General features: G+C 43.7%; 2 protein-coding genes across 3 annotated transcripts in view; both read left to right on the top strand.

Annotated features, from left to right (window-relative positions):
• Positions 1 to 10,520, top strand: part of LOC311531927 (ectonucleoside triphosphate diphosphohydrolase 2-like) — a 29,997-nt gene extending 19,477 nt beyond the window's left edge. Inside the window, exons 5-9 of the mRNA XM_084649789.1 lie at positions 11 to 238; positions 3,692 to 3,964; positions 5,277 to 5,372; positions 7,106 to 7,240; positions 8,191 to 10,520. Coding sequence (XP_084505915.1) covers positions 11 to 238; positions 3,692 to 3,964; positions 5,277 to 5,372; positions 7,106 to 7,240; positions 8,191 to 8,409 — 951 coding nt within the window. The 3' untranslated portion in view covers positions 8,410 to 10,520. The remainder of the gene's footprint in view (positions 1 to 10; positions 239 to 3,691; positions 3,965 to 5,276; positions 5,373 to 7,105; positions 7,241 to 8,190) is intronic.
• A 1,953-nt stretch (positions 10,521 to 12,473) lies between these two features.
• LOC311532216 (ficolin-2-like) lies at positions 12,474 to 27,007 on the top strand. Of its 2 annotated transcripts, XM_084650494.1 has the most exons (11): positions 12,474 to 12,490; positions 14,221 to 14,638; positions 17,691 to 17,804; positions 18,225 to 18,278; positions 18,874 to 18,909; positions 19,429 to 19,464; positions 20,090 to 20,125; positions 20,636 to 20,763; positions 22,093 to 22,222; positions 24,794 to 24,928; positions 26,309 to 27,007. In XM_084650494.1, the coding sequence occupies exons 2-11, from the start codon at positions 14,557 to 14,559 to the stop codon at positions 26,554 to 26,556; spliced, it is 999 nt and encodes a 332-aa protein (XP_084506620.1). In that variant the 5' UTR covers positions 12,474 to 12,490; positions 14,221 to 14,556; the 3' UTR covers positions 26,557 to 27,007. The 2 variants fall into 2 exon arrangements, with proteins under 2 accessions (XP_084506620.1, XP_084506621.1); XM_084650495.1 differs by lacking the exon at positions 12,474 to 12,490 and having other exon boundaries at positions 14,034 to 14,638.
• The last annotated feature ends 251 nt before the right edge of the window (positions 27,008 to 27,258 follow it).

The following is a 27,258-nucleotide window of genomic DNA, read 5'->3' as shown; positions in this document are numbered from 1 at the left end:
TTTTGTCTAGTATGGCTGGATTGGACGGTGGAGCCGCTCCAAGAGGGGAACAGTTGGAGTCATGACCATAGGAGAAGCCTCAACCCAGATCACTTTCAAGATCAAAGAAAGGAGCACAGATCCTGAGAACGAGGTGACGCTGTGGTTGTATGGGCAAGCACACAGGGTCTACACCCACCAGTTCCTGTGCTATGGCACAGACCAGCTCCGGAAGCGGCTGCTGTTGAAAGCCATACAGGTGAGTGCAGCTCATGTGCTTCATGGCTGCTTCAGACCTATAATGTTAAATGTCTTAAGTTATAGTCCATGTACATACATAGTCGGGTAACATCAGACACCCTCTTTAATGCAGGAGCTTGCCTATGAGTACACAAGCACAGAGCATGTGTCACAAGCACTGGTTATACTCGTGTGCATAGAATGCGTGTCTGTGGCATGAACACAGGCATATATGCTTGGGCTTGGAAGGATTAGATTTTCATTGTTAAATGTTGATTTCACCGCACCCACACAAACCCACGAAAAAATATTTCCATCAATGCTCGTTGAAATGTACAGAAAGGGACAGTAAGAAAAACGCTGCTTAAGAACTTATGAGAGTTTGATTTAAGGATATTTACTTTGTATATTTGGATGTGGTGTTGGCAGTTTGTATTTTAAATAGCTATAAAGCTTTAACTTTTTTGAATCTCAACATCTACTGCTATTAAATAATTGTCTGCCCCCCCCCAATTTCCTGCAACTGAAAATTGAAATCAATAAAAATAGAAAAAATGCTTAAAAATAAACATCAATATTCTCCACCCAAATTATATATAAAAAATTGAATTCTGCCAAGTCTACATCTACTTCATGGCTGCTGAGCAATATGGGTACTGCATACATGGCCGGAGGGACACTGGGTACCGTATGTATAAGTGACACACACAGAGGTTAAAAACCTCTCTGCTGCACCTGCCCTCGTTTTGGACCCAGATTTAACCCAGAGAGACCTGCTCTGCCCCACTTGCATTACGGTAGAGTAATGGGGTTCATAAACACTAGCTCTTGAATGACCGTGCCTGCAAAGGGCTCATCAGGAAATGAAGCTTCCAGCCCAAAATGCTAGTCCTAGGTATGGTACTACCCATTACCAGAGCATCTGAGCAGCGCCTCACAATCTTTAATGTATTTATCCTCAGAATGCCCCTGTGAGATAAAGCAGTGCATTCTCCCCATTGTACAGACAGGGGACTGAGGCACTGGGAGACTAAGTGAAATGCCAAGATGTTTGTGGCAGAGCAACAATTGAACTCCAGTCTCCCACAGCTCTGGCTAGTGGTCTAACCAATGGACCATTCTTCCTTTTGATTCACGCTAGAGAATCAGTGTGACGAGAGCTACAGCAGAGTGGTTAACCAAATTCCCAGCCATGTCTCCCCAGTCTCAGAGGGATGAGAAGAGTTTGGGCATGGGGATCTCTTATCTTTAGGGTTGGACCTGACTGGTAGACTGAACATTCATCCCAAACTCAGACGGCCTGTTCTTGAAATTTTGATAAAAGTCTGACCTGTGAACATCCTTTACCTTCCCTGCATGTCTGCTTTGGGCTGGGAAGGGGAAGGTCAGAGGAGCGGTATTTCTTGGTCCGACAAGAAAGACCAGGAAACTTATAAGGGGCATGTTCTCTAAATTCTCACTACAAGTCCCGGTTCTGTAAGGTGCCAAACACTTGCAGCTTCACTGAAATCCACAGAAGGTAAAAACATTCAGTACCAAGTCCCAACTTTGCAGAGGGTTGGATAGTTTGGATGAGAATCTGAATGGCGGGGGCTTGGTTTATGCAAAACTTTTAAAATCCACCTTTTCTCTGTTATAAACCTAGTATGTTGAAACCAAACTCTCCTTAGTTTCATTTCAGAGTGGCAGCCGTGTTAGTCTGTACCAGCAGAAAGAACGAGGAGGACTTGTGGTACCTTAGAGACTAACAAATTTATTTGAGCATAAGCTTTTGTTGGCTAAAGCCCACTTCATCAGATGTATGCAGTGGAAAATACAGTAGGAAGATATATATATATATATACACACACACACACAGAGAACATGAAAAAATGAGGGTTGCCATACCAACTCTTAATGAGACCAATCAATTAAGGTGGGCTATCATCAGCAGGAGAAAAAAACTTTTGTAGTGACCATCAAGATGGCCCATTTCAAACAGTTGACAAGAAGGTGTGAATAACAGTAGGGGGAAAATTAGCACAGGGAAATAGTTTTTAGTTAGTGTAATGACTCTTCCACTCCCAGTCTTGATTCAAGCCTAATTTAATGGTGTCCAGTTTGCAGATTAATTCCAGTTCTACTGTTTCTCATTGGAGTCTGTTTTTGAAGTTTTTTTTGCTGAATAATTGTGACTTTTAGGTCTGTAATTTAGTGTCCAGGGAGGCTGAAGTGTTCTCCGACTGGTTTTTGAATGTTATCATTCTTGACGTCTGATTTGTGTCCATTTATTCTTTTGCGTTGAGACTGTCCGGTTTGGCCAATGTACATGGCAGGGGGGCATTGCTGGCACATGATGGCATATATCACATTGGTAGATGTGCAGGTGAATGAGCCTCTGATAGTGTGGCTGATGTGATTAGGTCCTATGATGGTGTCCCTTGAATAGATATGTGGACAGAGTTGGCAATGGGCTTTGTTGCAAGGATAGGTTCCTGGGTTAGTGTTTTTGCTGTGTGGTGTGTGGTTGCTGGTGAGTATTTGCTTCAGGTTTGGGGGCTGTCTGTAAGCGAGGACTGGCCTGTCTCCCAAGATCTGTGAGAGTGAGGGATCGTCCTTCAGGATAGGTTGTAGATCCTTGATGATGCACTGGAGAGGTTTTAGTTGGGGGCTGAAGGTGATGGCTAGTGGCTTTCTGTTACTTTCTTTTTTGGGCCTGTCGTGTAGTAGGTGACTTCTGGGTACTCTTCTGGCTCTGTCAATCTGTCATGTGCCAGCAATGCCCCTCTGCCATGTACATTGGCCAAACCGGACAGTCTCAACTCAAAAGAATAAATGGACACAAATCAGACGTCAAGAATGATAACATTCAAAAACCAGTCGGAGAACACTTCAGCCTCCCTGGACACTCAATTACAGACCTAAAGTCGCCATTATTCAGCAAAAAAACTTCAAAAACAGACTCCAACGAGAAACAGTAGAACTGGAATTAATCTGCAAACTGGACACCATTAAATTAGGCTTGAATAAAGACTGGGAGTGGATGAGTCATTACACTAACTAAAAACTATTTCCCCGTGCTAATTTTCCCCCTACTGTTATTCACACCTTCTTGTCAACTGTTTGAAAAGGGCCATCCTGATTATCACTACAAAATTTTTTTTTCTCCGGCTGATAATAGCCCACCTTAATCGATTGGTCTCGTTAAGAGTTGGTATGGCAACCCCCATTTTTCATGTTCTCTGTGTATATCTATCTATCTATCTATCTATCTATCTATCTATCTTCCTACTGTATTTTCCACTGCATGCATCTGATGAAGTGGGCTTTAGCCCACAAAAGCTTATGCTCAGATAAATTTGTTAGTTTCTAAGGTGCCACAAGTACTTCTCGTTCTTAGTTTCATTGTATTTTGTCTTTATTTGAAAAGTCCTGTTCAGACTGCAGCACTGCCTTTTGCTCTCTGTGCTCCTGTTTTATCCTCTCCCTCTAGGATGATGGCTACGTGAAATCTGTGTCTAATCCCTGCTGGCCTCTCTCCTATTTCCGGGAAGTGCGGTTCGGTTCTGTGCATACTGGGCCCTGCACTGGAAGTAACGCCTCTTTAAACATACCTACCTCTGAAGATGTGTTTCACGTAAATGGCTCCAGCAACTCTTCCGCCTGCAGGAAACTCATGGGAAGTTTGTTCGACGACTCCTTGTTCTGTGGCTTCTCACAGTGTTCCCCAAATGGAGTTTTCCAGCCCAATATAACTAGATTTCAGGTAAGTTCTCCAGGACATTAAGGTGTGCTTTACGCATGGAGTTCTTAAGAGATGTACCCAGCTCAACATCTAATAAACTTTGTGAGATTGACTAGTATGTATTAGTTCTCTGTCCTCTGCTGGGTGGAATTGGAATTGCTCTGGGTAGTAAATATGTGCAGCACTGCCCTCTACTGGATGGAATGAGACCTATTCTATGGTGTGTCATGGGCCCTCCACTAATAATAGCAACAGATTCTTTTTTAGCTTAAGTGGTAGGGGTCTCCCGTCAAGCCAAGAGGATCTGACGTGTACTGCCTTTTTGAGGTTCCAAACGATGATAACTTTCTGGTTAGTGACAATTCTCAAGTGTCTATGTGGGCATGGGTTTAATGAACCAGATATCCATCATGGGTGTCAGCCAGAGGATCTCTAGGCTAGAAGGCTTTGGCTTCAAGTGCTATGGTGGAACAGAGGCTTAGGCTGTCTGAGCCTGCAGTGAAGTACCAGGGTGCTGCGATTCTGGAGGCGCTATCCTTTCTCATATCTGCTTATTGTTCAGGGGGAAGCTACAGATCCTCTGGCACGTTCTAAACATACTGTAGGGAATTACTTTGATGTGCTGCCCAACATCCCCTCTCTGAACCACAGGTCCTTGTGTCCAGAGTTTTATGGGAGCCAGGGCTGAACATACGACTGCTGCAGCTATTGCACTGCCGGTACCTCACTCCGCTGTCCACAAAGAGCGCTTGGAAAGTTTGAGGGTGAAAGGTGCTAGATGAGACCCGACTCTCTCCTGGGTGCTGCTCTGCATCTAGCAGCTCCAGCCACATCTTTACCATACAAGCTACAAGGGAAAGTAATTCAACGTGGTAGCTGGAGGATCAGATTAACTAGTTACCCTACTCCTGGCCCAGGGAGCCTCCACCAGACCTTTGGTGCAGGGGGGCACGTTGGAGGCATTTTGAGGCTATCAGGGCTGGGAAGAGTTGTGGCCAGCCAGGGCGGTTCTGCACCCCAGTTATTCCCTGCTGCAAGCCCCAGCCGGAGGTCTGGTGCTGAGGAGCTCAAGGGCTGCCCTAGTCCGTGCTAAAGGCCAGAAAAGCAGCTTCCCAGAGACATTTCTATTGTTTGCCCCTTTGTTCAATAACCAGGTGTAATGAATTCTGCTTGATCTCCTGGTGCATGTCATGGAGACATACAGCTACCAAACAGAGACGTGCTGGGAGAGCGTCCTGGGAACATGCCATGTGCGCCCTCATGCCGCTGCCTTGCTTTATTCATTCTACAAACGGGCTGAATTTTCCAATGAGTATTTCTGCTGCTGTTCTAGGTGATTTCTGAGGCTCTGGATCTTGTGAAGAAGATGACACCCTCTACCGACCTGGGCCAGGCAGTCGACGTATTCTGTGGGCTGTCTATGGAAGAGGTGACTGTGAGCTAACCCACTTGTACCATGGGGATAAATGAGGCAGGCAACGCTTTCAGGCAAAACCCGACTCAGACCTTCGGTTATCCTGAAAGTGCTGCGAGCAGGTGACCCCAGCCAAGGGGAGCTCGGGGGTTCTCTTGGGTGCTGGGTTAAGATCTAGCCCATTTCCAAAGCCGTGGGACTTTCAAGAAGTGGGATCCAGTCAATGCAAAAATACTCTAAACCCAGACTCTCTACACACCCTCAGTGGGCCAGATTGTGGTGTTTGTTACAATGGGGCTGAGCAGAGGGACTCCACTGGTGTCACTGAGAAGCAAGTCCAACTTATCTGTTACTTGGCTATTTGGTCTGATGCTCGTGTCAGTATGAGGTATTCTTGTCTCCATGGATGCAGGCAGGGACTGTTTTGCCTCTTTGTCTACACAGCGCATGTGGCAGTCACCTGTCCATACACGGTACTGTGGGAATGGCTATAATGACCTAATGGGTGAGCTTTTCCTTGTACACTTTGTAAAGCATTGCACAAGCCTCTGCTCCATCTTAAGGCAGAGAGAGAAAGTACTAGGAGCAGACACACTCTCCAGCCTCCTCTGTGACAAGGGTGTTTCCAGCTTCTGAAAACAGCTGAATGTAACGAGTCCTGCTTGGTCTTGCTGGGCCAGATTTCCAAGGGCTGAACATCCACAGTCAGGGCCAGGCTTTCCAAGGAGCTCCGCACCCAACTTCTGCACAACATGCTGAGCTCTTTTCAAAATCTGGCCGTGATTGTCCGTGCTTGAGCCCTTCTGACAATTCCAGCCATTTTGTGGATCCTCCTGGTAGAAATATTTCCACCTCATTGCTGACACCACCGAGATGTGGCTGGAATGGTTGGGTGGTTCAAGCTGGCTGGAGGTGCCATCTCGCTGTGAATGGGACTTCTCATCAGGGAGTGCACATAGGCTCTTTTGTACCATATGTTTGGGATATCACTGTGAGATCCCAGGTTATAAAAAACTCCAAATCTCCGCAAATGTCAAACATCATCCAATCTAAATTTTCCTGTTTTGTATTTTTCATTTTTATTAGCTTTGTGGTTTGTGGTTGCTCTGTGGCTTCCAAAGACTGCTCAGCATCGGAGAATAGGTACATTGTGCCGAACAAATAGGGTCCCTGACTTTGATATAATCTGTACAGTGTTATGCAGAAGAGAGAGATCACCCATGGGAGCTGTGATCCAAGCTCCTCTCCCTGGGCTTCTCATTTAGTCAAGTGCTCATTCCTTTGTATTAAGGAGTAGAAAGGGGATTTTGACTGGCCCTCCTGTATTTTACATACTTATGTCTCCTGTTACTCTTCTTTCCATACAAAACTATCCTCATCCTCTTGTTCCCTCCCACATGGAGCGCCCCATGACATGAGGTCCTTCAACACCCAGGGGGTCCATGGAGATCCTTCTATGGGGAATTCAAGAGATTTTTTCTTTGAAAAGACAAACAAAAATGAAATGTAAAGTGATTTGGATGAAGAAGGGTCTCTCTCTTCCCTGAGGGTGAACTAAAAGTCTTCAGCTTAGCAGGCTGAAAGAAGCATTCACTTCATAGCCATAAATAAGATGCTTGAGAGCATTCCTGCAATTCAGCAACTGGTGGCACAGAGCAACAAGGACTGGATTTTACCATATTAGGAGCATTCGGAAATGCAGTTAGTGAATATTTACTTGTCTAACTTCTTTTGCAAATGCTGTTAAGCTGAGCAAGAGGTTCCAGATGCGACCAGACAGTCTTGCTGATCACTGTTCCGTATCCACGTTCATCTACCATCTAAGTACAAGGGGATTCCTGTTCGACTTGGACAGCTCTGGCCAGATTACATTCCAGGAGAAGGTCAGTAATGTGATGCTTTAGATAACAGATGTGTCTGTGGGGAGGTAGCTAACAGTGCCTGGGAGGGATATGTCCTCTCCCATGATCATTTTTGAGATATCTTACACGGATGCTGTCATTCCCGGCTGGCAGCAGTTCCTCCCAGGCAAAGGTGATGGGGAAAAATAGTGTAGATAAAATAAGAAATGAGTCCAAACGTTCAGAACCTGAGCTATGCAGCTATACCCCAGTGCTATATTTTTATAAAATAAAGTGACTAGTCTGACAAGCAGGACCATCAACTAAGCCACAGAAAGATGATCATCTCTGTCAGTCACTGTTGTGAAACTTGACAGACATCACGAATGAATGGGTCAAAATTCCAACCCTAACATTGAGCAACTAGTCCTCTATTAGAATGCAGTGTATCGAGGGGTGCAGGACACCATTCGAGGTGGTAGATCAGGGAAGGTGGCCTGGAGATAATTTAAAACTAAGGGCAAAAAGACATCTTCATGGTTTTCTGAGTTGAGAGATGGGCCTGAGTCAAAAAATATCCCAGTCTGTTTCTGGTTTTTGAATGCCTTGCAAAGTTTGGGAGTGTTCACATCTGGAGAGCTAGTGTGGTCTGTTACAGAGCCGGGGGCCAGCTGTGAAATTTGGGTTCAGATTTTGAATAATCTGGGGGGCAGGGTTAGATTGGTTAGACACATCTTTTAAAAGAAAAGTCACATCCCTTCCCTTCCTGCCTTTGGCCAGGACTGGAAGCAGAAGTGCCCTTCAGAAACTAGTAATCTCCTGAGAAAGCCTGGTCTTTTGAGTCTTCTAACCCAATTTTGAGACCAGGATAAAATTAACTAAGCGTTGGGTCTGGGCATTGAGATATCTGTCTGAGCCTCCAGCCCTGGGCTTCACCTATCACTAGTCACCTGCCACGAACCCAGTCTTACTCTGTTGTTTTGTTTCATTAGGTTGGTAATGTATCAGCTGGCTGGGCTCTTGGGTACATGCTGAATCTGACCAACACCATCCCAGAGGATAAGCCGAGCTCCCTAAAAGGGATTGAATATGGGATCTGGCCCTTGCTCTTCATCCTCTTTGTCCTGATGCTCACGGGCTCCTTCACACGCATCGCATACCGTGTGATGGCTAAGGACAATGGGCAGGATGACATTGTGGAAGAACTCTGACTGTTGTCCCAGGGGTTGTCAGCTCTCAGCAGAGGGCAATTACAGGACAGAGAGAATGAGAGCGCACAAAGGAGTGGCCTGAAGAGACGAAGGTCTCTCCTGTGAGATTTCTGAGACTTGGTGGGCTGCTACTAGGCTTCAGCATTGCAAATAGAGATAGCAACTCTCATGCTGCAGGAAATCTGGGATTGCAGTTAGCTGGCAAGCTACACAATTTCCTGGACCTGTGGAATATGAGACGCTGCAGAGCTGTTGCATAGGTGTCAGAAAAAGCTCTTCAGTGTTTACTTTTTTTCATCCAATCACTTTTTCAAGAGACAAACAGCCAGATGGGGCTTCCAGAGTTCGGCATGGTGCTCAGCCAGCTGGGCCTCCCCCCAAGCCAGACTGGCTGTAAACATGTAGTTTACACTGATGCCATAGAAAGTGCCTGGTAACTAGCCCTGAATGCTGGGTACATGCTGGTAGTTGTTTTCTGTGGAGCTGAGGAGGCAGATCCCAGTGGAAGAGATTCGGATTTCAGTCACTCCTTGAGGTACTCTGGGGTATCTCCCTGGCAGTCAGTTCCTTCGGATTTGCACCGTGGTGGCGGATAGCAGAATCAATTGGAAATCTGAAAATAATGGAAATCTGGCCTTGCGCTCTTTTGAAACTCTGGCCCACAGAGACCACAATCAGTAGCTTTTGCAGGAAAAATGGCTTCCTGAGCAAGCCTCAAAGCGAAGCGGCACACTAATACGACGATTGTCATCACAATGGAACCAGGACATTCCTGTCAATTCTAGAAGGGCAGAGTGATCAGATATGATCAGATTGTGAAAAGAATTTGCTGTACAAGGTGCTGGTCCCGCCCAGAAGAGCAGATCCTATGTCCACTGATTGGGAACTGAACGTCCTTAAAATTCAGCTGTAATGTAACTGCCAGTTCACAGTCATGTTCCAATTACGAAAGTAGCTTTTCAGTGTTGGTAGTAATTATCTGATTGTTTCAGCATCTTAGTTTTAACAAAGAAAATATCCATGCTCATCTTCCTGATAGCTTCCTCCTTTCTTGTTAGTGGGAATCTTCAAAAATGAATGATCTCTGTTTCTGGCTTTGGTGGTATTATGATGTGTATTGAGGTAGCACCTGGAGGTTTCAATCAATATCAGGGCCTCACTGTGCTAGCACTGTGAAAACACACAGAGTCAGCCCATCCCAAAGTTCTCGCAATCTAAGTACACAAGAAAGACAAAAGGTGGGAGGGGAAGCTGAGGCCCAGAAGGTGAAATGACTTGCCCAAAATCATGCATCCAGTCAGTGGCAGAGCCAGGAATAGAAGCCAGATCTTCTGATTTCCAGTCCAATGACCTATCCATTAGACCAGGATTAAAGTTAAGCGGTTAGTTTATATTCCGACATCCAAATTTCCTTTGGAGGGCTGCAATGATACCTGAGCACTTCTAGTGTCGTGTGCTATTCCAGTATTCCTGGAACATGGTGCTTCTGGGAATGATGTCACATCGCTGGCCAATCATTGTCTCTGCTGCTTTACCATAATTCTTGGTACTAACCCTTCATACAGTGACATCAATCCTAGGAAGAAACGGTGGTTCTCTAGGTCAGTGGTTCTCAACCAGGGGTACGCAGAGGTCTTTCGGGGGTACATCAACTTGTCTAGATATTTGCCTAGTTTTACAACAGGCTACATGAAAAGCACTAGCGAAGTCAGTACCAACTAAAATTTCATACAATGACTTGTTTATACTGCTCCTATATGCTGTATACGGAAATGTGCTACAGTATTTATGTTCCAGTTGATTTATTTGATAATTCTATGGTAAAAATGAGAAATTCAGCAATTTTCAGTAACAATGAGCTGTGACACTTTTGTATTTTTATGTCTGAGTTTGTAAGCAAGTAGTTTTTAAGTGAGGTGAAACTTGGGGGTACGCAAGACAAATTAGACTCCTGAACGGGATACAGCAGTCTGGAAAGGTTGAGAGCCACTGCCCTAGGTAAAGCCATGGGTACTTTCAAACTCTTGTAAAAGAGCCCAGTGCTATTGAGGAAGTTGCTTTCAAAGAAATGGAAAGGATAAAATAAAATAAAATGTAATCCTTCAACTAAAGACTTTAGAGTGTGATTTTCAAAACTGACTTGGCCAGATTCTTACAGGTATTTAGATGCCTGGGATTTAGGTGCCTAAATACCTTTAACAGTCAGGCCCTGAGTGACTTAAGAACACAAGCTCCAAAATTAAAAGCATTTGTGCTTCTAAGTCAGTCAGGGTACATCTACACTGCAATAAAAATCCTCTCCCCCCTCGCAGGGTTTCAGAGCCCAGGCTCCAGTGCAAGCCTGATCAACTACACTGCAATTTTTAGCCCCAAAGCCTGATACTCCTGAGCCAAAAGCAGATGATCTGGGCCAGCCCAAACTGTGCTGCAGGTCTTTTTTTGCAGTGTAGACGTACCCTTTGGGTAACATTTTTTAAAAGTGTTAAGTGACATAAAAAGAAAAGGAGGACTTGTGGCACCTTAGAGACTAACCAATTTATTTGAGCATAAGCTTTCGTGAGTGAGAGAATATCTTTTATTGCCTTCTGTTAGCAAGAGGGACAAGGTTCTGAGCTACACAGAGCTCTTCTTGTTCACGAGGCCTGGTTGAGACTAGCACAGATTCCCTATTAGAACAACTTTTTATTAAAGTTATACTTAGACATGCAACTCAAAAACAAAAAAAAAGAGCAAACTGAAGGTTCCTACCTCAGCTTTCACTTGGCCCCCAGGTCTTTCCTCCCCGACACTCCACCTGTGGGCTTGAGAACAGCATGAGCTGCCCCAGAAATGTTTGAGCAGCCTTACTGTAATGTACATTTATGAACAATATTTTGGGTGGGATTTTCAAAAGTCTCTAAGTGACTGAGGAGCCTAAGACCCATTTTCAAAATTGAATTTCCATGGGATCCAGGCTCCTAAATACCTATATCCCTTCAGAAAATGGGGCTTAGGCTCCTATGTCACTTAATGACAGGTTTCAGAGTAGCGGCCGTGTTAGTCTGTATTCGCAAAAAGAAAAGGAGTACTTGTGGCACCTTAGAGACTAACACATTTATCTGAGCATAAGCTTTTGTGAGCTACAGCTCACTTCATCCAACGATCTTTTTTCATCTTTTTTTTTGTTTTTGAGTTGCATGTCTAAGTATAACTTTAATAAAAAGTTGTTCTAATAGGGAATCTGTGCTAGTCTCAACCAGGCCTCGTGAACAAGAAGAGCTCTGTGTAGCTCAGAACCTTGTCCCTCTTGCTAACAGAAGGCAATAAAAGATATTCTCTCACTCACGAAAGCTTATGCTCAAATAAATTGGTTAGTCTCTAAGGTGCCACAAGTCCTCCTTTTCTTTTTGCGAATACAGACTAACACGGCTGCTACTCTGAAACCTGTCATTATGCAAGGCACTGCATTTAGCCGTATGGAGTGGAAATCTATCAACTTCATGAAAAAACTCGTACAGATACAGACAGACATCATCTTCCTTTCCAAATGAAGTGAGCTGTAGCTCACAAAAGCTTATGCTCAAATAAATTGGTTAGTCTCTAAGGTGCCACAAGTACTCCTTTTTTTCTCACTCACATTGTGTCTCTCATATTCTGGGACCAATGCAGCTACAACACTTGCAAAGAACATTTGTAAAAATCCTTGAACTTTAAGACACTCTTTGACATTTCCTCCACGCTGATTTCCACAATGTTTCATTGTTCTATATCGCCCTGGGGATAAACACTGCAATCACATTCCAGCAGGGGTCATGTCCATCCATACTCTATCTCCAGCTGTTGTAAACAAAGATAGGTTTCCTTTCGTAAACTAGGCAGATTAATATGGATGTAAATCCCTCAGTGCCTCCCTCCCTTTGTGTCCTACTAAATCTATTTTTGCCTTCTAGTGTTAAGTGGAAGGAAAGGAATTTGGGTAGTAGCCAATGCTCTTACTGCTGTAATAAGGCTCTTAAGGCTCTTAACAATAAAACAAATCTCCCTGAAAACTCAGTCCACCCCAATAACATTAGTGCAATCAGCCCTGAGGGAGCAGAGCCAGGTAACGTAAGAACGTTGAAGGGATGGGTTTCACGTCATCCTGCTACAGGAGAGACCCGGGTTCCAAAGAAACCTCAGAACACCTGTTTTTGGACCAGTGAAGACTGAGCATGTGGCAGAGGCAACAAACTGGGTTTCCAGGAGCAGGGGGACTGGTGTGGAGGAAAAGATGTAAACTTCCCTGTTTATGGAGTTCTCTTCTGCCATGGAGCAAGTCTGAGAAGGTGGAGGAATGGAAATGGTAGCAGGTAGACACAGCGGAGTTAGTGGAAGAAGGCAGTTCTGACAGCAGAGAGATGGATAGCAGGCTGTGCATTGGTCTCAAGGAAGAGGGCTCCAATCTATAGGGAACCAGGGGGAGAAATGAAAGGACCAAAAGGGATACATCACGGCAGGCACCTTTACTGGTGTCCATATGAAGCATGGCTCTTGTCAAGGTTGAGGGCTGGCTCAGAGTGCTAACCCACCTCCTATTCTGCCTGTGCTCTGCTCAGGTGCTAGGTAAAGGCGCACTAGGGAGTCTCTTACTGCCCAGTCCTGCAAACCCTCGCTCATGTGACTCATCCCTTTAATTTCAGTTAGACTACTCAGATGAACCAGAGTTCACAGGATGGGTTTCTAAATGCTTATCTAACCTGATCAGAGATCTTACAACTATGCCACCACCAAGCAGGATTCCTTGATGAGCAAAACAGTGACAAAAATTGGATGAAAAACACCTTGGCTGGTTAGTGTCTGCCTTGGTGCACTATGTATCTGGTGTACTATGATTAGGGGTCTTGAACACATGAGTTATGAGGAGAGGCTGAGGGAGCTGGGATTGTTTAGCCTGCGGAAGAGAAGAATGAGGGGGGATTTGATAGCTGCTTTCAACTACCTGAAAGGGGGTTCCAAAGAGGATGGCTCTAGACTGTTCTCAATGGTAGCAGATGACAGAACGAGGAGTAATGGTCTCAAGTTGCAGTGGGGGAGGTTTAGGTTGGATATTAGGAAAAACTTTTTCACTAAGAGGGTGGTGAAACACTGGAATGCGTTACCTAGGGAGGTGGTAGAATCTCCTTCCTTAGAGGTTTTTAAGGTCAGGCTTGACAAAGCCCTGGCTGGGATGATTTAACTGGGAATTGGTCCTGCTTCGAGCAGGGGGTTGGACTAGATGACCTTCAGGGGTCCCTTCCAACCCTGATATTCTATGATTCTATGATATCCACAAGATGTGGTCCTTCAGAGCCAGGATGTGCTAATAGTCCAAACGTTTTGGAATTGAGGATTTTTTTTTTAAGATACCTGCCACAGAAGGGGGTTGTTGTTCTATTGGTGGGTCTTTATTCAGGGCCTGATCTATTGAAATCAATGGGAGGGTTTCCACTAATTTCAGTGTTGTTTGGCTTGGATCCTAAAGTAGGTGGCACAGTCCATTAGGAAGAATCCAACTATTATGAGGCTTAATGCGTCTCTGGAAGGTGCTCACACACCAAGATGATGGGCCTGGTATAAGAACCTGAACAGAGCAGAATACAAATGTGTATGTGTGTGACCAAAATTATGCAAATACCCAGAGCATGGCTGGGCATTGCTGCTGATTTATAAAGGGCAAGAGATTTGAATGTGGTAACCAGTTATACAGTACCCGCTGCATGAAAGTGACGTGTCGGAGGTGTATTTAGTTCCTTAGTTGTGGGTTAGTTCCTCAGAATTTTGGAATTAAGCTCCTAATAACCCTCTCCCCGACAGCTCTACATTCAGTGTAAATCCCCCGGCTCACCAAAGGGAAACCAGAAGACTGGAACCAGAAGGCCACAGGAGGTTTTATATTTTAAAAAAAAAAAAGGTGTCAACTCTTTTGAGGATTTCCCTGCACCCAGGTGGCAACACTTCCTCTACAGTGATCTCGGCAGGGGAAAAAACTGGACTATGGAGACTGGCTGAGGAGACTGAGAGGTCAGAGGTGGAGCTTAATATTATAATTTGTGTTGCCTGGAAAACTCTCACAGCTCTGAAATGCTAAAGCAGAGGAGAGGGCAGTGAGAAGACGAGTGGAGCTGCCGTTGCGGAGACCAGCAACTGGCCATGGGGAGGGCTGCCCAGCAAACCCTCCTCGCCGTACTCTGCCTAGCAGCTGTGGTTTGTGAGGCTCAGGACACCTGCCCAGGTGAGTGAGGAACAAAGCTGTTACCTTTTAACAACATGGGTCCGACTAGCTACTTTGCAGTAGTTACTGTCCACCCCTGATGGTGAAGCACCACTGAAGACTCGTCTGCAGTGAGGTCTCAGGAAGGGGAATCAGGGCGAAGGAATCAGGCACAGTTCATCTCATGGGATTTCTAAGAAATACTCCCCATAGGAGAGAGGAATCTGGGAGCTAGGGGAGCAGGGTCCCAGCCTCCAAACCCCAGAGAACTGTGGAGAAAGGAAGCTCCTCCACAGTGCTGCACAGCCTCCCCCATGCTTCTCAGTAGCATGGCTCTCTGAGTGGCCACCCCGCCATGCTTATCCGCCTTACTGTTCCTCTTTGGGAAGGGGATGCTGTGGAGGGGGAGTTAGTGTTGATGGGAAATTCCCTAGGTCCCAAACGGAGCATGTTGCTGGGAGCATCTGCCCCCCTAGTTCCATTCCCTCATTACCCCAGAGCCAGGGGGCCCTAACTCCATGGAGCACGTAGAGAGGACTTTCTGCTGATTTCTGAGGAACAGCGGGGATCACACACAATACAGCAGAGCTCTGAACAGGGAGGAACCGGACACATTAGACTCACTTCATAGCTTCCAGCTTCTCCCCATTAGTATTGGGATCTTCTCTGGGCTGTGGCAGACCTGGGGAGGTGGGGATGAGGGAGACAAGGCTGAAAAATTCCCAGTTACTAAGAGGGAACCTTGAAAGACTCCCCTTCTCAAAATGAAACCATCTCCAATAGCATCCCAAGCTGCTCCAATTCTGGCTCATTAATCATCCTCATGAAATCAAACACTTGCTTATGTGCCAGCCCCCACAAAGCCAATGTATGGGCCACACAACACTGTTTCCTCATTCCCTTGCCCCTGGGAGGTACTACCCAGAGTTTTGCAATTAATGTGGAATCTAGAATAAGGGGGAAAATGCAGCTGTACTAAAGCACATACAAAACACAGTCATCTTTTATATTAAGGTTCCATTATTAAATGATTAACTTGTTTTAATACAAGGCTTGTCTATGGTTACAGATTGTTATAGAGTCTGTTAAGTCAATGGGGTGCTTACCACGTCTTAAATCAATAATATGAATGATTATTTACTGTAATAAACCTTTGAATAAAACCATCTATAACATCTTCTGCTGACGTGTTTAGAACCATCTATAACACATACTACATGGGTTTCTAATGTGCTTATAACATCTCTTCAACATTTATAAATGGCACCTTAGTACAACATGTGCACCAAAAGATGCTGATTACAGGCTCTATTACCCTCTGCACCTGGATACAAGTAGCTGGGAAAGCCGTTCCTGCTCCCCATACAGACTTGCATTGATTGAGCTATTTGGGGATGGATAGTTTTTATTGCAGGTTCAGGCTGCTATAAACCAACAGAACCCATGAAATTCAGAGGCGCGGCTGTTAATTTTCAATCCATTCTATTGTTCCACAGACTTTCAGTTCAGAAAGTATTTTAAAATGTTCAAGACTTGGAATTTTCTAACATGTTATATATATTTAAATCCCCCCTCTTAATACACATTCTTGTATAAACCTCGTTCCTAGATCACCTTCACAAATGGCTTCCAGCTTGTAAAAAACTAAAAGCTCTGGTAAGAAAGGGTGAGATACTAACCAATATGTTACATCACCAACACAGACATTGAAAACAGGGAAAAGAACAGTAAAGCCATCAGCGAACAACTTCCAAGCAGAATCCCAGACTCAAAACATGCTTCTCACACCTCAAGTTTCCTATGTGTTGTAATGTTGGCAATTTCTGTTTGGAGGAAGTTGCTGATGTCTTCATTGTTCATTTCCCTGTTCTAATACTATTCAGTATTTGCATAGGTGATGTCTTGTATGGGTTAATAACTGTAACTTTCTCACAATGTGGCTTTATAAAATGTTCCTGGATCTTTTTCTAACCCTGATCCTGCTGTTATATCAACCTACAATTGTTGTGTTCATGGCATACACAGAGAGAGTTAGAGCCCCTTAGAACTTAAAGTGACAGCTTCTAATTTTAACACAGTTGTCAATGCATCAGTGTTTTGGCTAGATGGACTGGTGTTAATTGGCAAAGCTCCACTGAAGTCAATTTGCCAGTTTACAGCAGCTGAAGATCTGATCCTTTTACCCCTTTCTTTCCTGCAGCCTTGTTTTGAAAACTGCTGTTCACACAATGAAGGACTGTCATGGTCATGTACTGTACAGGCAGTCCTCGACTTTACAACGTTCGACTTACAACAAACAGCACTTATGACATTTCTGAATTTACACCCTGCTTTGACTTAAGACAATTGGTTTAGACTTTGAGGCTCGGTCCCACAGTGGAGTGGATTGCGGTTCTGAGTTATGGCGTTTCGATTTACGACGCAATTTTCAGGAACTAATTGTGTTACGAGTCCAAGGACTGCCTGTACTGTGTTAAAGATTTGCCATGTTTAAATGTAATATCATCTCTGAAATCATGGATGAAATCATCTTTACTTTATGCAGGTGTCATGAACATACCACCCCCATGTCCCCTTCTTCATCTTTACTAGAGGGACCAAAGTGTTTGTTTTTTAAACTTCTTTTTCTAAGGGCTGACTTTTAAACAATTATAACTCAAACTAGTGGACTTCGCAGAAACTCCATTCTATGCACCGAATTAGTGCTGTAAATTTGGGGATGATAAATTACATGACACATATGTAAGAAGGAGGCTTAATCCCGACTTTAAATGCAAATCTCAATGCAGTCTGGACTATGGAAGCTCTTGAAACTTCAGTTTGCGAGCAAGAGGAAATATGGACTGAGAGGACAGGGTAGTTTGAACCACAGAGGGACAGGCCAGAAAACCCACAGCCTGACAGGGAGTTTGGGGCAGAGGCTTTCCACTCTGACTCTACCTTCCCCCACGGTCCAAAGAAGATTCTTCTGCAGCCCTCCACAGTGGGAACCACAGAGAATTCCACCTGGAATTCACATTTGCAGAACATCCCATATCCTCCGTGTCTGATAAATATTATTTTATGTCTCCAGAAGTGAAAATGGTGGGTCTTGGTGGTAATGAGAAGCTCGCTATTCTGCAAGGATGCCCTGGTGTTCCTGGTGCCACAGGTCTCAAAGGAGAACCCGGAGCTGCAGGAATGAGAGGTACTTTCCTCAGCATTGAGTGAGAATTGGCTTTGGATGGTGCAGGCACAAACATGAATTACTCAATAAATAACAGGTTTCAGAGTAGCAGCCGTGTTAGTCTGTATCTGCGAAAAGAAAAGGAGGACTTGTGGCACCTTAGAGACTAACAAATGTATTTGAGCATAAGCTTTCGTGAGCTACAGCTCACTTCATCAGATATAACCATAGTGTTGCTGATTAAAAGACCATGTAAATTACATGCAGGATTTGACCAATATCATCAACTGATGAAAACTGGCTTGGTTCCATTCGCTTCAGTGTCCTTTTTCATTGCCTGAGGATTCAGCCAGAAAGGGTAGAATTGGGAGCTCAGATCTGTTCTAATTTCTTCTGTGTTTGAAAATATAAAATGTTTAAATTCATTCTCTGTGTTTGTAGGAGAAAAGGGAACTCAGGGGAGCCCTGGGAAGATGGGACCAGCTGGAGAGAAAGGTAAAGTAATAAAAAGACTAAGTAAATTTGTTTAACTACCATCAAATAATTTTTAACATTTGAATTTTCCTTTTATGAAACATTTAACAATACCCCTCCTCCCATCTTTCTCTCAATTTAGAGCATGAATCAAATTTAGGCCTCTCTTTGTTTTATGACTCACTCATGAACTGTTCCTAATTGCTAAGAATGTATCCATTATTCCTGGTGTTCACCAAAGTATTCTCAGCCGCTGGCTGTTTTGTGAAATGCTTGCTACAGGCATTGGTAATTTATGATGTGGAGTCACGGGATCTAGTTGACTGAAACCTTTTAATATGAGAGTGATGACTGAAGAACTTCTGGTATGAATTCATGCAGTCTGCAGGACAAGTAAGTAGTTTCATTAATACTAGCAGTGATCTAAATATTCATGAACAGCAAATAGTCGGACTCCATTGAATGGACACTAATGACATTTTGGGCCATTTTTTCACAAACAAATTCATAGATCTGTGTTTTCAGTATTCACCCAGCTCTTATCCCAATAGAACCTCAGTTCTAAGCTTTCATTGAGATTGCTACGTCTCTGTTCATTCTTTCCATTTTCCACCAGGAGAGAATGGTGACATTGGTGTTCCTGGTCTGAAAGGTAAGAGACCTCCAATAATTTTTACTTGTTGAGCTATACTCCTGTCTTTTATGCTGTTATCCTTAGTGATAGAAACTGAGTCAGTAGGGAGTGCAGTTGTGACATGCTAAGAGTTTTTCAAAAGAACTCTGCACCCAATGCGTCCCAGAGTCAATGGGAGTTGGGCACTTAACTTTTTTGGTCTCCTTTGGAAATTCCAGCCTTCACCTCAAAAATAAAATAAAAAGAGCCCACCCCAACATACACAGTTGCCCAAATTACACTCTTATTTGTACTCGTTCAACTCGGATGAAGTCAGGGGGGTGGTACTGATGTGAAAAAGAATTTGGCCCTCTCTCCTCTGTGTCACACTTATCAAACTCTGGAAGGGTTAATATTTTTTCTATGGGGTGATGTAGGGGAACTGGGGTTTTACACCAACATGGAATTAATAACAAATGCTGGGATGAGCACTCAGATCAGGATGCTGTCTCTTGGCTGTGTAATGATTTGTTCCTGTGTGTTTTTTGGTGTTTTTAGGAGATAAAGGAGACAGTGGAATACCTGGAACTATAAGTAAGAACATCTGCAATTTCTTTTATGGCAAGAGTATAATTTGATTTCATTTTAAAAGAAGTACACTTGAACCTCTCAGGAAACTTTCAGAGTGCAATTTGTTTGCACACAATACTGAATTTGTTAATATCCCTGGAGCTGATGAGCTATCCAAGAGTGTGAAAAAACTTCAATAATTAGAGATGAGCATGGGCTGTCACATGTGCATCTGCATTTGGATCGAGAACTGATCTCCCCTGAAAGTTTGGGGAGGCTCAGATGTGTGAAATTATGCTACTTTGGTGCAGAAGGAACTAAAGGGATAAAATGAATTTCACACCCTACAATTGCCTGAATATTTCCCAGCTTGTGAAGAATGTTAGGTAAGGTGTAACTGGATGTTATTTTTATGGATGAGGGTGTGGGAAGTAAAATCTATGGCTGGAGAGAATTTAGGACACTGATCTTTGTCTAGGGAAGGACTTGTCTCCACATACTGGTAGCTGGGGTTAGAGATGCGTTAAGATGCTTTACTGTCTCTTAACTCATGATACATACATGCCTTGTGGCCTGAGCAGGAGTTTAGGAAAATATCATTCTTTTCCTGGTTTCAATCCCCCTTCCTTCTGTTTCCCTTCCTGAACAGCTGAGGAGGAGCTGAAGGACGTACACTGTAAGACAGGTGAGTGTTTCCTAGAATCACATTACTTGAGCTGTCAACTCATCCCATTCAAGGGACCTGGAGGTCAGCTCACAGGGTAGAGACACAGTCAAAGGTGCTTGGAATTCATTCCGACTTCTGTAGCAACTAGTGTAACTGACACCTCTTTCTGATATGTTAGCATTATTGACTTACATGCGTTTGTTATATCAGAAACCCTCCTGACTATAATACAAGCAGGTAATCCTGTAAAATGGGCTAATGACTAAAAGCCACTGTGGATCCTTGTGTACATTTCTATATGAAGTCTGAAGGAGTCAGTTTCATTGGGAATGTACCGTTTTGCTGATGTCTTTTCAAATAGAAGTCAGGACTTAGGAAAGCTGTTTAAAAAGAAATCCAGTACTCTAGGGTTTGGAAAAGACAACTATTTGAAATTCCTAGTTCCTTGAAAAGGGATCAATGATGCTTGTGTAATTATCCATTCCAGCAAGTAATTTATTTATAACATTAAATTACCATCCTCTCCAGGAGCGAAGAACTGCAAGGAGCTGTTAGCCAGAGGGAACATCATGAGCGGCTGGTACACCATCTACCCCCATGACTGTAACACCATGACTGTGCTGTGTGACATGGACACAGACGGAGGTGGATGGATAGTAAGTGAGAACAAATCATGGAGTGCTCGTTCTTGCTGCCATCAAAGCCAATGCAAATCATTGATGGATTTCACAGGGCGTGGGATGGGGCCAAGGGTTTGCTCAAACAAGTCAGTTCCTAGAAAGGACATCAACCATGTGAAGGCATTTGTAACCTTGGTTGAAAATGAAATCTATTTCTTTGTGCTGTCCCAGTGATACATGTTCACTAGGAGCAGGAGTTCAAACAGAAACTTCCCATCTTGGCAGTGTGTTTAAGATAAAATTGAGGCTGAACTGGGAGCTTGTTTAAATCTGTTCTGTTAGAATTTGGGGGAAGAGGAGGTGCACAAGGTGAGGAAAAAAGTGAGGAGCTGATGGTGTTAAGGGAGTGAGGTCTTACAGGTTCTGGTTACCTTTGTATCCAATACCTATCGCCATATAAAAGAAAAACCCCGTAGTCCACTGTGTTAAATGGAGTTGAAAGAGGAGGGAAAATATGTGCAATGCAGAGGAATTCTGTTTCACTAGGAATTCACAATTGCAGAATTTGGCTTATTTACAAATCAGAATAAAACTTGAAAATTTTAAAATTCTCCAAATGAATATTCTGATTTTTGTTTTGTTTTGGATCAATCAAAAACGTTTCATTTAGCTAACATCAGCACAAGTGTGTCATTTTGATTTTGACTTTTGTTTATATTATAATATATAGTACAAGAGGTTGAGAATTCAATACAATTTTATGAAGCATTTCAGTTTCAATGGGACTGCATTTTCTGACCAGCTTTTAATATTTTATTCTTTTAACTTCCAATTTCCCTGTTAAGCCTATTAACACAGCAGTGGGAGGATTTCCCTTTTTGGTGCTAAGGCACCAGGTGCTCAGAAAGTTTCACTTGCACAACTGGAACATGGCTGTAGACAAGCTCCTTATCGGTCATTTTTGTCCGCAGCTGCTATCTTATGTCACTTATTTATGTAGAAGTAATTCCTTAGCTTTCCAGCATGTAAGAGGTGAAATTGTATTAGTTCATTGCTTTAGACTTCTATTTGTGGGCTCGATGCAGAAAGTACTGGGTGAGATTCTATGGTCCATGTATGGAGGAGACCTTCCTGGCCTTAAAATCTATGAATCTGTTACAGCATCTATCCACTTTGTCAATTTTCAAAACAGATGAAAATAAGTACCAGTAATTAAATGCCAATCTGAGCTCTCATTTATATCCTGTGAGGCAGAGTAGAATTTGACTAGTTTAATAGTGACTGTGGATGCTTTAAAATTCTGCTCTGGTACTCTTGCTTTGTTCAGGACAGAAACTGACCTGCATCCCTTTCATTTCCCCACAGGTGTTCCAGAGGCGGGCAGATGGTTCAGTGGATTTTTTCCGTGACTGGCATTCATACAAGAGAGGTTTTGGCAGCCGCCTGACAGAATTCTGGTTGGGAAATGACAATATTCACCTATTAACCTCTTTTGGTAACTAAACAACATGCATCGTGTGCACTTTTCCCCACCAAGTTCTTGCTCTGTACTTGATTGTAGAGTGTTCTCTTTATAACTTTAACTAGGCTCTCTGATAAGGAAAAGGACAGTCCAGCCATAGGTCAGCTACTGACTTTCCTTATTGTGTGTTTTTCTAGAGAGAGATGGATTTAAGGTGGCGGTTGTGATGGGTTCCCCCTGGGGTGCAACCTGGAACTGGGGTACCACTGAGCCCTCTGACTCACCAGCCTGGTCTCCCTCTCTGCACTGTGCTGCTGTGCCAGGCTCCCAGTCCTACACTCCCACCAGCATTCACACAGGCAGGGACACACCCAGTTGTATGCAGGCTTTGGCCAGCCGCTATATGAACCAACAATAGAGAGGCTGCAGCCAAAATTACCCCCAGCATCCCAGCCCAGGACCCCAGAGCTGTACTTTTCTGCTCTGGTCAAAATCCCAACCAGTATGAATTTATTACTCAGTTCTCCTCTCCCTCAATGTGGAGAGGAATATGCACACTTGTGGTAACCAAGCTGAGATTTTTCCCTAGACACTTCACTTAAAGGCACACTGGTTTAGGTTAAAATATAAAGCAAGTTTAATAGCTACAAAAAGATAGATTTTAAATTATTATAAGTGATAGCAAACAGATCAAAGCGGATTACCTAGTAAATAAACAAAAACGCAAACTAAGCTTAACATACTAGAAGGATAGATTTAGAATGAACAATCTCTCGGCCTGACTGATGATACAAGCAGGCTCGCAGATTCTCAAGGCACAAGCTGCACTTGCTTTGCAGGTTGGGATCCCCACCCCCATTTCAAGTCCTTTTCTTTCAGAGCTTTTCTCAGGTGTTCAGTTGTGGGGGAGTGAAGAACAACTGATAATGTCACTTCCTGCCTTATATAGCTTTAGCATATGGAGGGAACCCTTTGTTCCAAAAACAGTTCCCAGCCCAGTTTGTGGAAAAATACAGGTACCGAAAATGGAGTCCAGAGTCATGTGGTCTGGTCACATCCCCCTCCAGAGTCATAGCAGCCATTACTTACAGGCTGTCTTGAGCGTTCTCAGGAAGGCTCACTGGGTGGTGGATGAGCTTCTCCTAAGGCCTATTGTTTTTCCTAATGGCCCATTATCTTGAATAGGCCCTTCCCAAGCAGCTGTCTAAGCTGGTAGCATTTTGCCTAGTGGGTGTCACCCAAGTGTAACTACATGTGAAATACAGATCCCTAGTCAATATTCATAACTTTAGATACAAAAATGATGCATGCATACAAATAGGATAATCATATTCAGCAAATCATAACTTTTCCAATAAGAAAAGGAGGACTTGTGGCACCTTAGAGACTAACCAATTTATTTGAGCATAAGCTTTCATGAGCTACAGCTCACTTCATTGGATGCATACTGTGGAAGTGAGCTGTAGCTCACGAAAGCTTATGCTCAAATAAATTGGTTAGTCTCTAAGGTGCCACAAGTCCTCCTTTTCTTTTTGCAAATACAGACTAACACGGCTGCTACTCTGAAACTTTTCCAATGACACCTTACATGACTCCTCTTGTACAAAATGCATAATAATTATGCCATAATCATACCATAATAATATTACTATGGTGAATATGGGTCATAGTGTCACAGCGGCTGCCATCCCATAATTGTTAAGGTTCACTATTAATTCTATGCAAAGCCATAACATGTTAAATGCTGGTAATAGTGGACATGCATGTTACAAAAAAGGGTTCTTTTGTGAAATCTCATTGGACCAGCTAACACTGTAGCTCTGGTGGCTCCAGTCAGGGCCTGGTAAATAGAGTGATGAATCAAATGGCAAATATTCCTTACCAGAAATTCCTATCTTCTCCTGCCTATGAGAGACAGATGGACTGGCTGACCAGACTCCAGAACATAGAGCACTAGAGGCTGTTCTGTTTATGCCCTTCTTGTTTGAGTGTTGATTCTTGGTCTCAAGTTAAGGAAGAGCATGTACCCAGAGACTGCTGATTTTTCTTACTGTGGCAAACAGGAACTCTAAAAATAACGCAGGAAATGTAGAGAAGGCTTTGTTTTGCAAAATCTGGGCCTCCTGAGAACTTTCTTTCCAGTTGCCCATAGCCCTTCTCTGTCCCTCCCCGAACCAGTTGATCAATCAAGTTTTCAACACATTAGCAACACACCTTAAAAAGTCATTATTGCTCTGCAAGTAGGGGCTAATGAAACCGATTTCAAATATCTTCTTGCTTAGCAGCTAGCATTCAGTGATACATAAACAGCGAAGGTTTCGAGGGTTTCTTTATAGTTGCTTCTAGTTTTTCTGGCACTTAGATGTAAATGTATCCACTAAGATGTAAATATAACCAAGATAAGAGATGCAACCTACCATCCAGGATGGGTCAGCAATAAATCCAGTGGAAAGGAGGAGATTTTGGTGTCAGAGCTGAAGGGAAGGGTGCTGCTGGTTTGCCTCTATTAGAGGTGAGGTGAAGTTGAAGGAACTCCTAAAGATGCAAAATGTGGATGGAATGTGTGATGAGCTATTTTCTTTCTTTCCAATTTGTTTCCATTAGGAGATAATGAACTTCGCATTGACCTCACAGATTTCGATAACATCCATGCATTTGCCAAGTACAAGTCATTCAAAATTTTAGGAGAGACTGAAAATTACAAGCTGATTCTTGGAGATTTCCTTGGGGGTAATGCAGGTAGGTGCCATACATGGTCTCTACATTTCATAGCACAGAGAAATGCTACAATGCCATTGGAGGTGTACAGAATCCCACAACAAAAGTAAATTAAACTTCTCATCTACAATTACTCTGCCATTTCCTAAGGCTAAATCTTGAAGTTATTACCCTCTCCTACTCAGTCCTTAGTCAGGCAAACTCCCATCAAAGTCACTGGGCATTTTACCTGAGTCAGGAGCTCAGAACGTGGTCCAGATAAATGGCAGGTGAGCGTCATTACAGATGGAAAGTTATTCAGATAAAAGAAGAGCAGAGCTGAATCTTCACCGCAAACTCAAATGGATCCTGAATTGGACCTTTGAGGTTAGAAAAAGTTTGTTTAGCTGTATTTATGATGTTCATGAATTGCTGCTCCACCTGACTTAAACTGAGAGTAGAGGCAGAAAGAAGTAGCAATCTCACACAGGAGCCTTGCTACGGGAGTAAAACTGACTGGAAAAGGGAATGTCCATGTAATGTGAAATTCCAGATTGCTGACATTTTGTTACTTATCAGAATGCGACACTAATAGTGTGAAATTTCTGGTGGAACCAAACAGTCTATTTGGCATCCACCTGCCCGCTGGGGAGCTGGGGAGCCTGCCCACCAGGGAGCTGAGGAGCTAGCTGTTTTGTTGTCTAAACTCGATCTCACACTCTGGTTTGATATGGGTCCATTTTCGGGGCTCCTGTGTATAATCTCTGGTTCTAAATGGATTCTCAACTCATCCCATCCTTCCCCAGAGGAATTTGGCCATGGTCCTGTTGGGTTTGCTGCAGTCAACAGCCATGATCTTTGAAGTGCCCGTACTGTTATTGTTTATTTATATCATGATAGCGCCTAGAGGACCGAAACGAGATCAGGTACTGTTGTACTATCAGTTAATCGGTTCTGTACATGGTAAGAGAAGTGGCAATCTCAATAGACAAGGCAGGGGGTGCAGGTAAGGAATTATGATTTACAACTAAGGAACTGAAGTGCCGAGGTATTATGACTGCCACTTTCAGAGAGGCTTAAGGTACCCAACTCCCGTTGACTTTCTAGCGACTTGTCCCAGGTTACCCAGGAGGTGTGTGACAATCCTAGTCCTAGTCAGGTGACTTAGCCACAGGCGTTCTGTGGAATACCTACACCTCAGAAGAGCTGGAGGTGGTATGTAACCCAGCACCTGCTGCATCAGGAACCCAGATGGAAGCGGTTAAATTGAGCTTCAGACTTCCTTCTATAGTTCCAGGGATTCCGAGTGCCTCATGAAAGGGGGAAATGGACAGCACGACTCCAGGAATGTTAGATTTGGCCACTGAGGAACTAAACTGCCTGCGACCTGCCATAAACAGTGGTTTCATTTACGTCACACAGGGGATTCGTTATCCGGCCACAACAACATGCTGTTCTCCACTAAAGACCGACAGCAAGATCCTGGTTCGAACGCATGTGCAACAACCTACAAGGGGGCCTGGTGGTACAGTAGCTGCCATTCTTCCAACCTGAATGGGATGTACTGGCTGGGAGCCCACAGCAGCTTTGCAGACGGGGTGAACTGGCAGGCAGGCAAAGGGTACAACTACTCCTACAAACGGTCCGAAATGAAATTCAGGCCCGTTTAGCCCAGCAGGAAGGCAGGCGATCACACAGCAGTGAGCGCATCACAGGAGTAAACTTATTTTGTATGCCACTACGTGTATATCAATAATTTTGAGTTTCTTCCCCCTCTCCTTAAGATTGCTACTTTCTTCTGGCACCTGACTTGCTATTGCATAGTGGCTTTTTTTTTTTTGAGCTGCGAATCTAAATATAACTTTAATAAAAGTTTGTTCTAATGGGCAATCTGAGCTAGTCTCAACCAGGCCTCGTGGTGCTTTTGCTTTGTTTTTTTATTGTGGATATAGAATGTTACACTTTGTTACACAGTCAACCTTACTTTACCTGCCAGCTGAGGTTTTCCATGGTTCATCTAGTGGCAGTGCAAGGTGGGGAGAGACAGAGTTATGGATCAAAGGGTTTGAGAACAACTGGAAATCTTTCACACGCTGTCTGCTCTGCATTGCTGATCATTTTGAGAACTAAATAAATCATTTCTTTATAATGGAACTGAGGCTGCACTTCTTTGTTTCCAGATAATTAGGGCTGACATAGGAATATCCTTCTGAGCAGGTTTCTGTTGTCCAGATAATGAGCATCCCCATTCTGCAATCCTATACAAAGGTCATGCGGAAGGGCTTCTGCAGGAGGGGCATGGTGTCTTGTTGGCCTGATTCTTACAGGTATGTAGGTGCCTGGGAGATAGGTGTCTAAATCCCTTTAACAAT

Source organism: Lepidochelys olivacea (genome assembly GCF_965140295.1).
Source record: "Lepidochelys olivacea isolate rLepOli2 genome assembly, chromosome: 16".
In the NCBI taxonomy this organism is placed as follows: Eukaryota; Metazoa; Chordata; order Testudines; family Cheloniidae; genus Lepidochelys; species Lepidochelys olivacea.
The sequence above is the reverse complement of the archived record's forward strand: the minus strand, read 5'-3'. Positions and strand labels throughout refer to the sequence as shown.

Excerpts from the sequence above, each read along its gene's own strand:
- LOC311532216 (XM_084650494.1), top strand. The coding sequence starts at position 14,557 with ATGGGGAGGGCTGCCCAGCAAACCCTCCTCGCCGTACTCTGCCTAGCA. Across the intron at positions 20,126-20,635 it reads GGACGTACACTGTAAGACAG|GAGCGAAGAACTGCAAGGAG; the intron begins GTGAGTGTTTCC and ends CATCCTCTCCAG. Across the intron at positions 22,223-24,793 it reads TCACCTATTAACCTCTTTTG|GAGATAATGAACTTCGCATT; the intron begins GTAACTAAACAA and ends TGTTTCCATTAG.